The sequence below is a fragment of the Zalophus californianus genome, chromosome 8 (assembly GCF_009762305.2).
Source record: "Zalophus californianus isolate mZalCal1 chromosome 8, mZalCal1.pri.v2, whole genome shotgun sequence".
Taxonomy (NCBI): domain Eukaryota; kingdom Metazoa; phylum Chordata; class Mammalia; order Carnivora; family Otariidae; genus Zalophus; species Zalophus californianus.
This window is the reverse complement of record NC_045602.1, coordinates 51792137-51807541: the sequence shown is the minus strand read 5'-3', so window position 1 is coordinate 51807541 and position 15405 is coordinate 51792137. Positions and strand designations below refer to the sequence as shown.

The following is a 15405-nucleotide window of genomic DNA, read 5'->3' as shown; positions in this document are numbered from 1 at the left end:
GGGTGGCGTGGGGCTTTTTGGCTTGATTGTCAAGGTGGATGATGGGGCTGGTTTCTGAGATGACATTGGGAGAGAGCAGGTTTTGAGGGGAAACTTAGAGAATCCAGTTTTGGACCAGTTCAGTGTTAGAGGCCAGTAGGGCACATGGGTGAACTGAGCAGTAAGAGGTTGGCAATGTGGGTCTGGGGCTTAGGGGAGATGCCTGGAGGCAGAAAGCCCAGGAGAGGGCTGGGCAGAGGAGGATACTTAGCCAGCAGAGGGTGGAGAGGGGGAAAGGGCAGCGGAGAGGAACCAGAGGGATGGTTTGAGGAAGGAGGCAGAGGTCAGTTGGCAGGAGGCTGCTGAGGGAGTGGGAGAGGTGCGAGCCTGCCAGTGGCCTTTGGGCTGAGCTACAAGCAGGTTGTTGTTGACTTTGGACAGAGAAGTTTCCGGGGCAGGGGTGCTGGGGGCAGAGCTGAGTGCATTGGGCAGAGGGCCTTGAGGAAGTGAAAGAGAGGCAGTGGATAGAGGCAGACCTTTTTAGGGAGAGAGGGAAGGCGGAGGGAGGCTGCTGGAAGACACAGAGAGCAGGGCGGGGATGGATCCAAGAGACCATCTTTAAATGGGGAAGGAAATGATCCAGCAGATAGTGTGAAGAATTGGGGAGGACGGGACGGGACGGGACAGGGTTGGGGAACAAGAGAGGCAGCGATAACTCCGTGGGGCTGGATGGGCAGTGCAGTGGGCACAGCGGGGAGGGGGGCGGAGGGCTGTGGTGGCAGCTCGAAGGCCAGGTGGGGGGTGGGGGTGGGCTGCAGAGGCAGGGATCCTGGTGACAAATGGCAGGGAGCAAAGGTGTGCCTGGACCCCTGGGGACAGTGAGGTGGACAGAGATGGCTTTGGGATGAGAATGGTGGCCTCACGCCGTGCCAAGGAAGCTGCCGGCGGACATACCTCTAACCACTGTCTCTGCTTGTTTCTTCCTCCTGCTTCCGCCGGGCCTGGCGTTCCACAGCTGTGTGCACCTGCCTTCTTCCTCCAGGGCCTCCTCCAAACGGTACTGGAGCCTAGCCTTCTCGAGGTTCTTGTTTCTGTCCTCCTCATAAACAGGTTCCTGAAAATGGGGAGCCTGGTCCTCAGCCTGTAGAGAGGAACATCATCACCATGGAGCTCAACAAAGCCGGGAGGAAAGATGGAACGTGGAAATGAGGGAGAAACAGGAATCAAAGGGACGTGGCCCAGAGTTTGGGGGCCTGGAGAGAAATGTTCTGGGTGGGCGAACCATAGTAATGAGTTTTCCTGGTGGTTCAGGAGAACGGTATAAGCATGTGAGAAAGGTTTGATCTTTCTGCCTCTCTGATCCCTTCTTTGTGCTCCTTTTGGTCTTGGATGTTTGGCCCTGGCCTGCACCCCCCCCCCACCATGGGCTGGGCATCAGCCTTAAGCAGGCCACGAACAGACCATGAACTTCAAGCAAAACCCTTCTTTTAAAGAGCCCTGCCTCCACTCTCCAGGCCACTGCTTAGGGGAACTGTGATGTGCACAGCGCCCCCTGGAGTTGTGCCCTGGGGCAGCTCGGCACATGGCCCCTCCTCCTGACAGCACCTGTCTCCCAGCCAGTCTGAAAATGCAGCAGCTTCCAATCCCACGTCACCTGCATTGAAGGTGTGGAGGTAGATTAGCAATTCCTTTGCTTTATGCCCGCGGGACACGGGGAATCGTTAATTACAAAGCCAGTGTTGTTCTGAGAGATGCTTCTGGTGGCTGGGTTCTCCTCAAGTCACCTTGGGAGAGCAACGACGCTAATGGTAAAAGCAATGGGACCGACAGCAATCAGGTCATCCCTGCTGTTGCTACAGTTTCCTAAAGCAGCTCCTGGGTGCCAGACCCTTTCTGTTTGTTCTCTCACTGACTGTTGGAGCGGGCTCGTGAGGGTATTGTTATCCTGGATCTTCATATGAGGGTAATGAGTCACAGACGTTGAGTAATTTGCCCAAGGTCAAACAGCTAGAAAGCAGCAGGGCTGGAACTAGAACTGAGGTCTGTCTGATTCTAGAAATGAGCTTCTTACCGCTGCAGGTCAGGGAAGTGTGGTGTCATCAGTGTGTCGCTGGGCAAGAGTGACAGCTGGGTTTGATTGTGAAGTGATTCATGGAGGCAGGAGGAAGCCAATGTGTGTCAGTGCTCCAGCTGCTCCCGCCATCTACGTCAGAGCATTTGTACATGGATGCACCATCCTTTGAGAAGGAGCCCAAAGCAAGTCCGTTGGAGAATTAATCCACTGATTCCATTGTTTATTAAATGAGATTACACGAGGCAAGCTCTGTAAAGTATCCAGCACAGCCCTTTTATTTACAGTCAACATTTCCCGAGTGTCAGGGCCTGCTTGTATGGATGTGTGGGTTGTGCACTGCACAAGGGCTCTGTGTCTAAGGGGAAGAAGCAATTACCAGAGCAGACATCATGTATTTGTTTTTATTAGAACAATTTTCCAGTAGGTGGCAGTAAAGTGTCTTATTCTAAGAAAATGGTAAAATATGATGATTTTCTGACGTGGAAGTAAAGAGTCTTCAGGAAGGGACGTCTTTCTTTAATTGCCATAAAGGTGCCACGTGGGCTAGTAGAGCTGTTGTGGCAGGCATTCTTGTTGAACCAGGCATTCTTCTGAGTGTTAGTGTCAACTTCTTCAAGCCACACACTAATCTTGAGAGGTTGGCAACTTTGAATAACCATTTTATAGGTGAAAAAACTGAGCCACCAGGAGATGAAATAACTTACCTAACTCAGCAGCTGGTGGAGTGGAGCCTGTGCTCCTAACCACTGTGAGACTTGGTAGTTGCTTGAGCCACAGCGGCACCTGCCTGCCTTGCTCCAGCTGCTTCCCTGCATGTTTCCTCGTGATAGCTGGAGGTTCTTGCCCCGGTCTTTCTGGCAGACCCTCAGTAGGCAGTTGATACACGCTGCTCTCATCTTTGGTGTGTGGTGGTGAAGGAGCCTCCCCAGCAGCTCCCTTTAGTGCCTACGGACGATGGGCACTTACATCCTCTTCTCCTATTTGTACATTTTCTTTCTGGCTCACAGAGCAGGTGTTCTGTCTTCATGGTGGACAGATGTGAGAGGTGGGGGTTTGGGGCTGGCAGGTGCCTGGGCGTGGTGTAGGGGATGGAGATGGGGCACCAGGGTGGATGGTAGGTCGGGAGGGTCTGAACTTGGAGGCAGGAGAACCAGGCTGGGGAGGGTACGTGGTCTTCTCTGGGACCAAGCGGGGCTGGAGTGGGCATGGTAGGATGCAAGTGGGCAGTGTGTGTATGTGTCTGTGTGGGGGAGGGGGATGGGGAGACCCTGAGCAGCTCATTGGTGCCTGAGAGCCTGTATTTGGAGGAGGGGTTCATGTGAAACAAGGTGACCTGAGTCCCAGGCCAAGGTGCTCAGATGGTGATGCTGGACAAGATGGTGCCTGGCAGAAACTGACTTCGTTTTCTCATTTTTGCCTGCCTGCCCACTTGTGTGCCTTTGCCTCTCTGTTTCCTTCTCTCCACGCATGTCCTTCTTTCTGCCCCAACTTTTTCATCTCTCTGCCTTGGTCTTCCTGCCACCGTTGTCTCTGTCCTGCCTGTCACGCCCCTGCAGTCGGAGGACACAGACCTGCCCTACCCACCGCCTCAGAGGGAGGCCAACATCTACATGGTTCCCCAGAACATCAAGCCGGTTCTCCAGCGTACTGCCATAGAGGTGAGCCTGGCTCTGGGGTGGGGTGGGGGGCGGTGGGGAGGCGGCCTGGCCCTTCCCGTTCCTGGCCCCGGCTTTTCCTGGGGCCTGGGGCCTGGGGCCTTCCCAGCCCCTTGCCTCACTCTGTGTCCCTAGATCCTGGCGTGGGGCCTGCGGAACATGAAGAGTTACCAGCTGGCCAGCATCTCCTCCCCCAGCCTCGTGGTGGAATGCGGGGGCCAGACAGTGCAGTCCTGTGTCATCAAGAACCTCCGGAAGAACCCCAACTTCGACATCTGCACCCTTTTCATGGAAGTGGTAAGCCTGACCTCCCTGCTGTCCCCTTCCAGGCTCTCTGTGCCTAGAATGTCCTCAGGGCTCCGGGCAGCTCCCTGTGGGATCCTGTCTAGGTCATGGCATCTTTCCCACCTCATTTGTCTGTGGAAGAGTGGAAACCTGTGAGCAGCACAAATGGGGTCAGCTTGCTCCTTCCTACCCAGATACCTGGTGCACAGAAGTCCCAAGGACCCACCCTTCCCTACCAGGGCAGTTCTCAGCCCCCTGGAGCTTTCCCCAGGGGCCCGCCAGGGCTCTGACCTTCTTCAGTTCCTCCAAACCTTCCCTGACTGGGTCCTCCTCCAGCCTCGCTGTGGGCTCACCCCCAGGGCCCACAGGCCCCCAGCCCTCTGCAGCTCCCTGGGCTGCCTGGGCCTAGTGGCCGGAGTAAGGCAAGTCTGAGGAAAGGAAAATGGTTTGCAAGATGAAAGCGCTATAGAAATTCCAGGCCCAGTGGCTGTCAACAGGAGCCTCCTCTTGGCTGAGCCAAAGCCGCCACCGAAGGAGAGCATATAAATTATTTCAAGTTGTGTTCAAAGTGCTTTTGGGGCTGGGGTTGGGAGGAGAAGAATCTGGTCTGTAAGCCAACTCTTGAGTATCCGCTTGGGGGGCACTGTCTGCAAGAAATGTTGAGACCTGGGCCAACTTTTCCCTTCTTCCCCTCCCCAACCAGTGAGGGTTCAGGGAAAGTAGACTTGTTTTAGCTTCAGGCTGAGCTGGATATGTTTGGAAGGTAAAGCTGTGGGGGGAAAAGTCAGCCTCTGCATACAGTATTCGAGAGGCAGACTGAAAAGGTGTGTGTCTTCTCCTCCCCCGGCCAGCGCCGGGGTTCAGCCAACCACCACTTTGGATTTATGGCTTTTGGGGATTATGTGTAGGTTTATAGTCATTCTTCGCTCCTTGAACTTGTTCTGTGAAGGAGAGCCCCCCCACCCCGAAGCCTCCCAGAGATGGGTTCAGGCCACTGCCCAGAGCTCCCCTCCCACTCTGCCCAGATGCTGCCCAGGGAGGAGCTCTACTGTCCCCCCATCGTGATCAAGGTCATTGATAACCGCCAGTTTGGCCGTCGGCCCGTGGTGGGCCAGTGTACCATCCGCTCCCTGGAGAGATTCATGTGTGACCTGTACTCCGAGGAGAGTCCGTCCCCACAGGGCGGCCCAGGTAGGGGGTGGGGCTGTTGAGGGAGAGGGCCAGGGCAGAGGGGCTGAGGCAGCTGGGGCTTCCCAGGTGAAATGTGCCCGGAAGGCTTCCTCTTACCAGAACCTGAGCGAGAAGTGGTTTCTGCTCAACTGACCAGGACCAGGAGGGCGGGAATCTTGCCTTCCTCAGGGCATCACCCCGCTTGGGGCTACTGAGAAGCCAGGGCTGCTGTGGGAGGATGTGGGGGAAGAGCTGAGAGAGAGAGAAAGGCAGGGATTCCATGGGATGAGTAGGGAGAGAGAGAACTGGGGAGACAGGGAATATGAGAAAAAGATGGGAGAGACAGACGGAGAGGGAAGAAGGAGGTGGGAAGAGAAGGGCACAGACTGAGAAGTGTGCAAGGCCGAGGGCCTCTTGTCTCGGTATCCTTGCTGAGTCTTGTGGCTGGAGACGGGGCGAGATACCGCTCTTCCCTACAGATGATGTGAGTTTACTCAGTCCTGGGGAAGATGTGCTCATTGACATCGATGACAAGGAACCCCTCATCCCCGTGCAGGTAAGACGAGCACCGGGTCCCTGCGAGAGACTCGGGCTCCGCTGGCCTTGGCTGCCCCTCCCGCTTCCCCGTCTCTCCCACCCCTCCTCCCTTCCCTTCCTCACCCCAGGGCCTCTATGAGACATCTCCCTCGTACCCTGGGGGCTGGATACCGTCTAGGTGGAGGGACCCGGATGGGAGCTTTCAATCTGGTCACGAGTGGGGTGGAGGGGTTGGGGGAAGGCTGTGTGTGGTCTCCTGTGCAAGACCCAATCATGTTCCCCAAAGCATGTGAAAAAAAAAAAGGGCCCTCTGCTTAGGGGGCCGTGTTGAAGACTCCCCCTGACAATTACTCAGGAAATCATGGTGGGGGCTGCAAACAAGAGAGAAGGAAGACAGGGGAGAGAGTGAGCAGGCGGTCTTGGGGGTGCTCTAGCCCCGTTGCCTTACCCCAGCCAGAACCCTGCTTAGGGGTAGATTCATCTATAGGCTCATGTGTGGGGGTACCTTGGAAGCAGCTGAAAGGAGAGATCTGTATCCAAGCCAATAGTCCCTCTTGCCACATTCCCTCCGCCTCCAGGAAAAGAAAGGGTGAGGGGCAGGAGGGGGATCTTATTCCAAGGGAACCCAACCCTGCAGACAGATAAGAGGCATCCCTTTGCTATGTACTCGGCAACTGAAGGCCAGCTGCTGACCCAGACTCCAATGCCGAAAAGCATGGCAGGGGGTCTGTGACATCTCTTAGTGAGCAGGGAGCACTGTCCCCACCTTGGGCCCTAGGCTGCTCTAGTTCCTGTAGGGCCAAGATCACCCAGGCCCTCCCTCGGTGGAGATGGCCTCACAGTGAGCACCAGCCTCGACCTGCTGTCTCTTCTAGGTTGTCACCCTCCTCTCGGCTTTGTATGATGCCGGTCACTGGTCACACCCTTGGCACCTGGGGCTCCCAGAGCTTCCCTGCTGCCCAGAGGCAGAGCCTCCAGCCAGTGTAGACAATGCGTGTGTCCTTAGGCTCTTGGCCTCTTTATTGACCCAGGGATGGTGTCCCACTTCAGGAGGTTCTGTTTTCTTTAAACCACCAAACAAATACCGGCCTCGGGAGCAAGAGAACACACTGGGGTGCTAAGTTGGGCTCGGGATCCTCAAAGCTGTCCTGGAGATGTGTTTACAGGGCTTCCCTCTAACATTTAAGACTGACTTCAGCTTCTTTTTTGCTTGTGCATCTTTCACCTTTGTGCCACTTCCAAGGGAACATCTCTGGTGTGGGCCTAGCTGCTGCTGAGACAAGAGGCTTGCTCTGTAGTTTCTCTGATGCTAAGAGTCCTCAGAAGCCCCATGCTCTTCGTCTCTCCCACCTCTGTGACTCTCTGAGGTTCTGTCCACCATCTTTTTTGCTGGGGACACCTTCTGGTCTATTCCTGGTCATTCTTTAAGACTCGGCTTAGCTGTGGTCACCTCCTTCCGGGATTTGTCCCTGGCTCCCTCCCTTCTTCTGCAAGTCCTGTCTATATCTTGATCACTGCCCTTGCTTTAGGTCCTGAATGTCTCTGCAAATGTCAGCCACCTTCCCCAGACCAGGCTCAGGACAGTCACTGGGTGCATTCCTTTTGTGTCCTCAATGCCCAACAGAGGACTGGTTTAAAGGAGGTGTTCAGTGAAGTCTATCTGGACGGATGGATGTGTGGGTGGTGGACAGATGGGTGGATGATGGATGGATGGATGGATGGATGGACAGATGGATGGATGGATGACCTGCCTACTCTCTGTATGGGTCTAAGAAGGAGCTTCTCTAGACTGGGAAAATCCAAGTGGAGATTCTGGATGGTCCTACCCAGGATTCAGCTATGTTCAATACTAGTGCCTTCTGGCCTGGGTGGGTGTTTGTAGCTGAATTAGGCAGATAATTAGCCCCAAACTCCAGTCTGCCCAATCCTGGCTCCTGTTTCCCACCCCCTCAGTGGGCTGTCTGAGTCTATGAAGGGAAGTGCAGGGCTTGCCCAGCAGGATTTCCGTTCTCTGTGTGTGCTGCCCTCAAAATGTCTACAGACTCAGATGGAGGGTGTGTGTGTGGGGGTACTATTTTGAGTCCTGCTGGCTACAAGCACAGCCAGAGGCAGACGGTGAGGAGGCCCGGTCTGGACACCCTCCCGGCGCTGACATGAGTGAACCGGGGCTGGGGTCTGAGCCAGTGCAGGGTCTGCGCTCTTTGTGGGAGCACATGGCCACTCGGGCTAGAGCTGCTGGCCAGCCCAAAGGGTGAGGAGCTGGGATCTGGGCTCCTGGTGGTGTGGCCACATGTGGAGGGCCTGGGCTCACAGGGCCTCGGAGGTGGGCCAGGAGAAGGAGGAAGTGAGATCTGCCTGCTCTGATGGAGGAGGCTTGGACCCTGCCCTCATGGAGCTCCCTGTCTGATTGAGGAGACGGAGCCCTTCTCCCAAGGAACCCCGAGGCCAGCAGGGAGCCCAGGGCTGGTCTCCGGGAAGCCCTGGCCTGATGGTGTCTGATGGGGAGCTTGGGGAAAACCAATTTTGTATTGTGTTTTCCTCTGAGATCCAGCGATCATATTTGGTTGGTCAGGAAATCTTTTGCTCCCTCTGTCTCTCCTGCACACCACTTAGCACTTGGGAGGACCAGGCATTCTGAGGCAGATCCCAGAGGCAATGGGCAGCAGTTCCAAATGGTTTGCCAGATAATTCTGGCTGGGCTCATAGCCCTTCTCCCCTCCCCCAGCTAAAGTAGAAGTCCCTGCCCTCTGGAGACTGGAGGGACGGGAAGTCTGGCAGAATCTGGATTTTGCCTGCCTCCTGTTTGTCCACCCGGTGTTTCTCAGCAGCCTGTTTCATGCTCATGGTGATGTGGTCCCCCCTGCTGAGCTCACTAGGTCCTGGCTGCAGACCCAGCTGAGGACTCCTCCCTAGCCTCAAACATGCTCTTGCCAGATCTGGCTTTGGTCTTAGTCCCTCCTGTCTCCTTCCTCAGTGGTACTTCCTCTCTGCTGATGAACTTCCTACCATCACTGGCTCAGTTCCTGGGAGGAGTCTGCCACACATTAGAAATGTCATCTCAGACTCTTTGCCAATGTTGTCATTGGGCTGACACGGCAGAGAGTTTTTCAGGTTTCTAGAAATGTTTGGTTTCTCTCAGGAGCAGCTAATTCTAGAGATGGTCCAAAATGCATGTATAAGCAGATCTGTCCACTCAGCCTTGTTGGGCTTCTAGGTAGGCAGCCATGTTGGGGTGAGGAGACCCCATGGGAGTGGGTGCCTGGCCTCTTGAACTCTTTTCTGGTGATCAGGGCCTGGAGGAGATAGGCTGACATGAATTAACTCCACAGTTTATTCTTGGTCTGTGCGGCTCTCCTTTGTGTAGATTTTAGACCCGTAGCCTGGGGGTGGGGTGGCGTGTATGCGTGTACAGAGTGTGTGTGAGAGGTGGGGGAGCTGGGGGGCAGGTGTGTGGGCAAGCTCCCAAGGGTGTGTCTAGACTCAGTAGGTGGTGGTGTAGGAATCATGGCCTTGACTTTTAACATTCTGAGGGCAGGCCTGGGTATATCCTCAAAGAGGGGGCACAGAGCTTATTTCATTCCATTTAATGCTCTGCTCTAAAAAAGGATATATTAATTTTTCTCTGGCTATAAATACATGTTAATTATATAAAATTTGGAAGATGTAGGATAATTATGACAAATAGGCATCACCTCCAACCAAGGACACAATCGGAATGAGCTGCTACCAACATACCCTTCTCTGTCTTTTCCTCCACCCCCCTCCTGGGCTTCTCTTTCTGACCCCTAGTCAGACTCCATTTCTCTCTTTAAAATAAAGTTGGGGTCTCTGTTTACTAATCTGCATCTTCATTGAGCTGGTTCTTCATGTTCTGATTATGAAGCGGTGGAGAGAAAGAGTGTGCAGGACACACGCAGAGCTTACTCCCCCCCATCTCCTACTGAGGGTCCGGAAGCTCAGGGTAGAGGCGGTGCCCCTGCCCACCCTGCCCATCTCCCACTGTGCAGGCACTGAGATGCCCCTGGAGTCACCTGGTCACGAGTGACTCTTGCCTATCATTCTGCGAGCCCACCCTGGGTAGGGAGGCTCTCCTGTAAGTCTCCAGAGAAGGAGAATGTCTGGGGGTGGGGACCATATGCATGGTGAAGAGAGATAAAGAGGAGAACACCTTGAAATTTTCACCCTGGTTGGGAGAGATGAGAGGTGTGTCGCTGATCTTACAGGAGATGCTTTACCAGCCAGGGGCAAAGATCAGGGACTCTCTTGGCCTGTGTGGGTCAGAATGGGCTAAGTGATCAGGAAGGCTTCTTGGGGGGTGGCTGGCCTCAAAGGCCAGTGGGGTCAGAACAGCAGAGGGAAGAGGAGAGCTTTCGTGGTGGGCGAAGGAGTGGGAGCACGGGCTTGGCAGTAGGACTGCGTGTGTGAGTGTGTGTGCATGCGCGTGAGGAGGGCAGGTACTGGGGAAATGCAGGCTGGCAGGGAGAGGACATCAGGAGGCGTGAAGCCCATTCCCCACACTGTGGGGGGGGGGCGGTGCTGAGGCCGGCCGCCCCCCGGCTCCCCGGCTGGGGCTCATTTGGAGCCCGCTGCCCCACTTCTAGTCTCTGGGACGCCGTGAAGGTGGCAACGTGCTCCCAGAACTGGAGCAGCAAATTATGCCCGCGTCCCAAAGGGGAACGTGTAATTTCAGAAGCCGGACCAGATCTTTGGAGCACTGTGTTTAGCTTTATTTTTTCTCCCTTTTGCTCTGGTGAACTGCCGGTTTCCCTCTCACCTTTCTAAAAACAAACTGTATTAAAAATAACAAGAAGGCTTCTGTGAGGTTCAGGATGAGAGCGGGAGGGGTAGAGGTGGCCGGGGGTGGGGTTGTGTGGAGTTCATCCAGTCTCTGCTAGGGGTCACACCACATCCACCAACACATGTGGCCAGCCCCCCGGCACCATCCAGTGGCCTGGCCTGCTGCCCACTGGCCGTTGCCCGTGCTTTTGGCTCTGAGCAGCCGTAAGGCTGGCCTGGGGGTGGTTAGGATCTCCTCAGTGACTCCCCCTTCACAGGGCAGGGCTGGGTCTGTGGGTTCCAAGACTCCCCTCCGGGTCCCAGCAGACTGCCTCCTGCCCTTCCTGAGCCCTTTCTGACCCCCAGGTAAGTGTGTCTCCCAGGTTCTTCCTGTCAAGGAGAGGACAGCCACCTGTGGAGTCTTCCAGAGCCCCCTACTCAGGGTTCAAAGGCAGACAGGGTCTAACCCTGGGGGCCTGTGTCCTGGCAAGTGTCCTCAGCCCTCCAGTCTTATTTACCTGCTGCCCAATGCCTGCCTTCCCGAGCTGAGCCATTTGCTTTCTCGGCTGTGCCACATTTTATTCCTCTACTCCTTTGCACTTGTTATCTCCTCTGCCTGGAATGCATTTCCTGGCTTTGTCTGCCTAGACGGGTACTCATCCACCCAGAGCACTGTTACCTTCTCTGGGACCATTATAGTGGTCTCTGAAAAAGTCACCTGTCTCCAGTCCTGACTCCTGAAGCTCTCTGGACCGTGCAGCCCAGGGATTCACCCTATAAAGTACTGAGTCACAGGACCAGAAGATGGCAGGCAAGGATCTGATGCCAGAAAAGGATGCCGGAAGTTTTGTCTAGGACAGCAAAGGCGTGTTGGGCTCTCACACTCTCACAGTCCCCCCTTTTACAGACTCGGGGGGAAGCCGTAGGATGCCCTGGTTCTTGTCTTTGAGGAGAAAAGGCTCAGAAACCAGACTTAGGAACCGTGCCCAAGCAGGGGTTGGTGTGGCCCAGCTGTTAGAAGAAACCACCAGGGATGATGGGGAGCTTGGAGTACATCTGAGATGGGGAGGTCTGAGTAGGGAGGGCGTGTGAGCATGGCATTGAGCGAGTGGTGCCAAGGGCAGTGCGAAAGTGGGCAAGAGGGAGTGTTGGCCAAGCCTGTTCCATGTGCCTCAGCTGTGCTATAGCTGTGCGTGGCCTTCGTCTCCTCTATACTCACTGTTGCCCTGGAAACCAGGCTTTGTACCTGTTCTCTGGATGGGGATGCTGACTCTGAGAGGTCAGGGGGCTTGACCAAGGTGACACAGCTAGCTGATAGAGTAGTGGGGCCAGGATTTAGACCAGTCTTATCTAACTCCAAAACACATGCTCCTCCCACAGCTTCTACAGCCTCCCTGGCTGGAGCTCTCCCTCCTCGGGGCTGTCCAGTCTTCCCTGAAGTGGTTTCTCTAATCCTGTTGCTAACCAGCGTGTTTAATTTGTAGCTTGCAGACGGTCTGTTGGGCTCTGCCCCCACTAACATGGCATCTTCTCCATCCAGTCTTCATGTATGTATTGTTTACCTATTTGTGGGCTCTTTGATTTCCCTGGGGGGCTGGGGGTGGGGGTAGGGAGTTAAGGAAGAGAACGGAGGAAGGGGAGTGGGAGGGGAAGAAAGGAAGTACATTTGACCCTAGAACATGGGGGTTAGGGGCACCAGCCCCTGCACGATAGTAAATTCACAGATAACTTTTGACTCCTTAAAACCTTGACTACTAATAGCCTACTGTTGACAGGAAGCCTTACTGATAACATAAATAGTCAATAAACACGTATTTTGTATGTTTTGTGTATTACATACTGTATTCTTACAATAAAGTCAGCTAGAGAAAGGAAAATGCTGTTAGGAAAATGATCAGGAAGAGAAAATACATTTACAACACTGTATTGTATTTATTGGAAAAATCTGTGTCTTGGTGGACCCATGCTGCTTGAACCCATGTTGTTTGGGATCAACTGTATTTCCTGAGATCCAGCAGAAAACAGTGACCTGTCCTGTGTCTTGGAGGAGGGGTGGGGAGCCAGCTAGGGGAAGATTCTCAGAAATAGACAGCACTGAGTCATCTCTTAGTGTATCTTGCGGGTTTTACCTAATCCTGGGATTTACCTTAATCCTGTTTACTGGCATGAGGACCAGAGGGTTGGTTGGGGTTGCATGGGCCAGTGGAAACAGGGAAGTCTCTAGATTAGACCTGGACCGCTGGGTCGTGGGACCCAAGAACTTCTGTGGGCAATGGCAGGTTGATTTTCTCTGTCCCTTCCAGAGGCATGAAAAGTGTGTTGACTGAGGAACCTTGGTAGTCTTGAGCAGATTCTGGGAGGTTTGCCAGGGCCCATAGTCTGCAACTGGGCTGATTTTCTTGGTGTTATCTTTTAGTGGGTCCCTCAGGGAAGATGACTTGGTGTTTAGCCTTCACCATGTCCTCGTGAAGTCCCACATTGAGAGCCCTTGAGCTGCTGGGGGAGCCCTAAGAGATAGGACCTGCCAACAGTTAAATTCTGTTAATGGTGCCGGAGAGGCATTGCTGTATTGGCATCTTACGGATTTCTAGGAAGAGGCAATGTATAGTTTTAATTTTTTCTGATTTATCCGTTGTAGAAAATATAGAAAACACAACACAGGGTAAAGCAGAAGGTGAAAACCACCTGTATTCCTACCAGTTGGAGATAAGCACTGTTAAGATTTTGATGTGCTTTACATTTTTAGATATATTTTATGCATGTGTGCATCCTTTTGTTTAAAAACAAAATTGGAATCATATTGTACTTTTTTATAATCTGTATTTTCCTTTATATTTTCCTTTATTTAAATGTATTTTGTGGATGTTTTTCCATATCTTTATATTCTTTAAAAATGTGCTTGCATGTCATTCCATTATATGAACATCCATAAAGTTTTAACTACTCCCCTATCATTGGACATTAATGATACTAATTTCCACTAGTGTCTTTTATTTTCTTTCTTAGAGGAGTTATTTTTGTTTACCTTAAATAGGTCCAGCCCATTTAATGTTTAGTCCTAGGCATTTTATAGCCTTTGCTGCTATCTACATGGAATATCTTTTTTTTTTTTTTTTTTTGGTGATTTGGTCTAATTGCTTATTGTTAGAATATAGGGAAACAATATTTTGTATATTTACTTTGAAACAGACTCTTTAGTAAGCTCCTTTATTAGTTCTGAGAGTTGTTCATTGATTCTGTTGGGTTTTCCAGGTAAGTAAGATGGTTTTCTTCAAACAGTAATATATTATGTCACTATCTTTCTAATAATTATACCTTATTCCTTTTTCCAGAATAACATTTGATAATTGACCTGCTAGTGAGCATACATGTTTAGTTACTGATTCTAATGAAAAGCTTCTACCATTTACCCATTAATTGTGATAATTATTGGTAGTTTCAGATAGATGTTCTTGATTTTGTCAAGGTTGTGTCTTTTATTATTAGTTTATTAATAGCTTAAAAATAAGGTATAGGAATTTAATTTTATCCACTGCCATTTGGCATTTCTCAAGATGATTATTTTGTTTTCTGTTGTTTTATTTATACAATGTACAATTGTCTTGCATTCCTGGGGTAAACCCAAATTGGTCAATTGGTCATGGTATTATAATTTACTATAATTGAAGTCCTCTTATCCAATGCAATCAAGACAGGTAGTTGGTTGGCTAATTGAAAACGTTGATTGAATGGGGACTGATTAAAAGCCATGCATACACACCGTAAACATTTTATTTCTAACCCTGTCTATGTATCTTCCTATGCCAATTATTTGATGTTGCCAAGGCCTCTTTAAATTTGGATCTGCTATTAGAGTGTCACGTCATCCTTCTGGTATAAGCCACATCCAAAATGTATTATCTATGATTTTTCCTTTAGGTTTATAAAGTTTGATGAGATCTTAATGATACCTGCAGAAAAATCAGACTGTGGAGTCCTTTTAAAAATTTACGATTCCTCCCTCCCATACCCTTCCTTTAAAAAAATCTCACTCATGATTCAACATTTCCATACAACGCTTGGTGCTCATCAAACAAGTGCGCTCCTTAATCCCCATCATCTATTTGAATTCACCTGTTGAATGACTGTATTGTGATTCACCTGAAACTAATATTATGCTGTATGTTCACTAACTGGAATTTGAATAAAAACTTAAAAATCTCATTCTTAATTTTCATCAGTTAAAAAAATCATTAAATCCATTTTCTAGATAAGATGTCCTTTCTTTTTAAATTCAGTTTGTATATATTTTTGTGATATTGACTTATTGATCTAATTACCATGTTAGTACAACTGGCATAAACAGGTTTGGAAACCAACACAGTGACTCTTGTAAGCTTGCAGGTCCTCTATGGGAGCTCTAGTGGTATCCAGCTTTTAGCTGACTCCGTGCCTTAGATTGTTAGCGGAGAAAATGAATAGTATTTGTTGATTCTGGTGAAGGGCAAATTTGTGAGAACTTCTAGTCTAGATCATGAGTTGGAGTTGCTCTTACTTACCTAGGATTTTTGTATCTCTATTAATAAGTATCACTTTTAAGTTGTCTCTGTTAGGTTTTGATATCAGAATTATAATAGTTTCATAAAATATTTTTTTGAGGTATTCTTTCTTTTGCTGTGCTCTTGAACAGTCTCTACCACATGAGAATTACTGTTTCTTAGAGGTTTGAAAATACACTAAAGCCACTCTGAATCTGAATTACACACATTGGAAATTGCACTAAATAAACAGTTAATAGAAAAAAATTAATAATCTTGCTTTATGTATAAAATGTATAGTAATATGAATCAACCTAAATTTGAAAAATGATTAACAATCATGTAACTTAAAAGGTGGTGGCCAAGTGAATTGTATTTATGGTTTAGCTGATAAATAGGATACTTACCATTT

The 15405-nt window shown here is 50.9% G+C and overlaps 1 protein-coding gene across 18 annotated transcripts in view; it reads left to right on the top strand.

Annotated features, from left to right (window-relative positions):
- The window catches only part of DYSF (dysferlin), a 206020-nt gene that overhangs the window by 137527 nt on the left and 53088 nt on the right, over positions 1–15405 (top strand). For 8 of the 18 annotated variants that reach the window (XM_027621378.2, XM_027621376.2, XM_027621372.2 and 5 more), the window contains 4 exons: positions 3610–3711; positions 3844–4005; positions 5019–5184; positions 5643–5719. In XM_027621378.2, coding sequence (XP_027477179.2) covers positions 3610–3711; positions 3844–4005; positions 5019–5184; positions 5643–5719 — 507 coding nt within the window. Of the gene's footprint in view, positions 1–994; positions 1037–3609; positions 3712–3843; positions 4006–5018; positions 5185–5642; positions 5720–11960; positions 12024–15405 lie in introns of all 18 variants that reach the window. The other 10 variants (XM_027621374.2, XM_027621370.2, XM_027621366.2 and 7 more) reach the window with 3 other exon arrangements.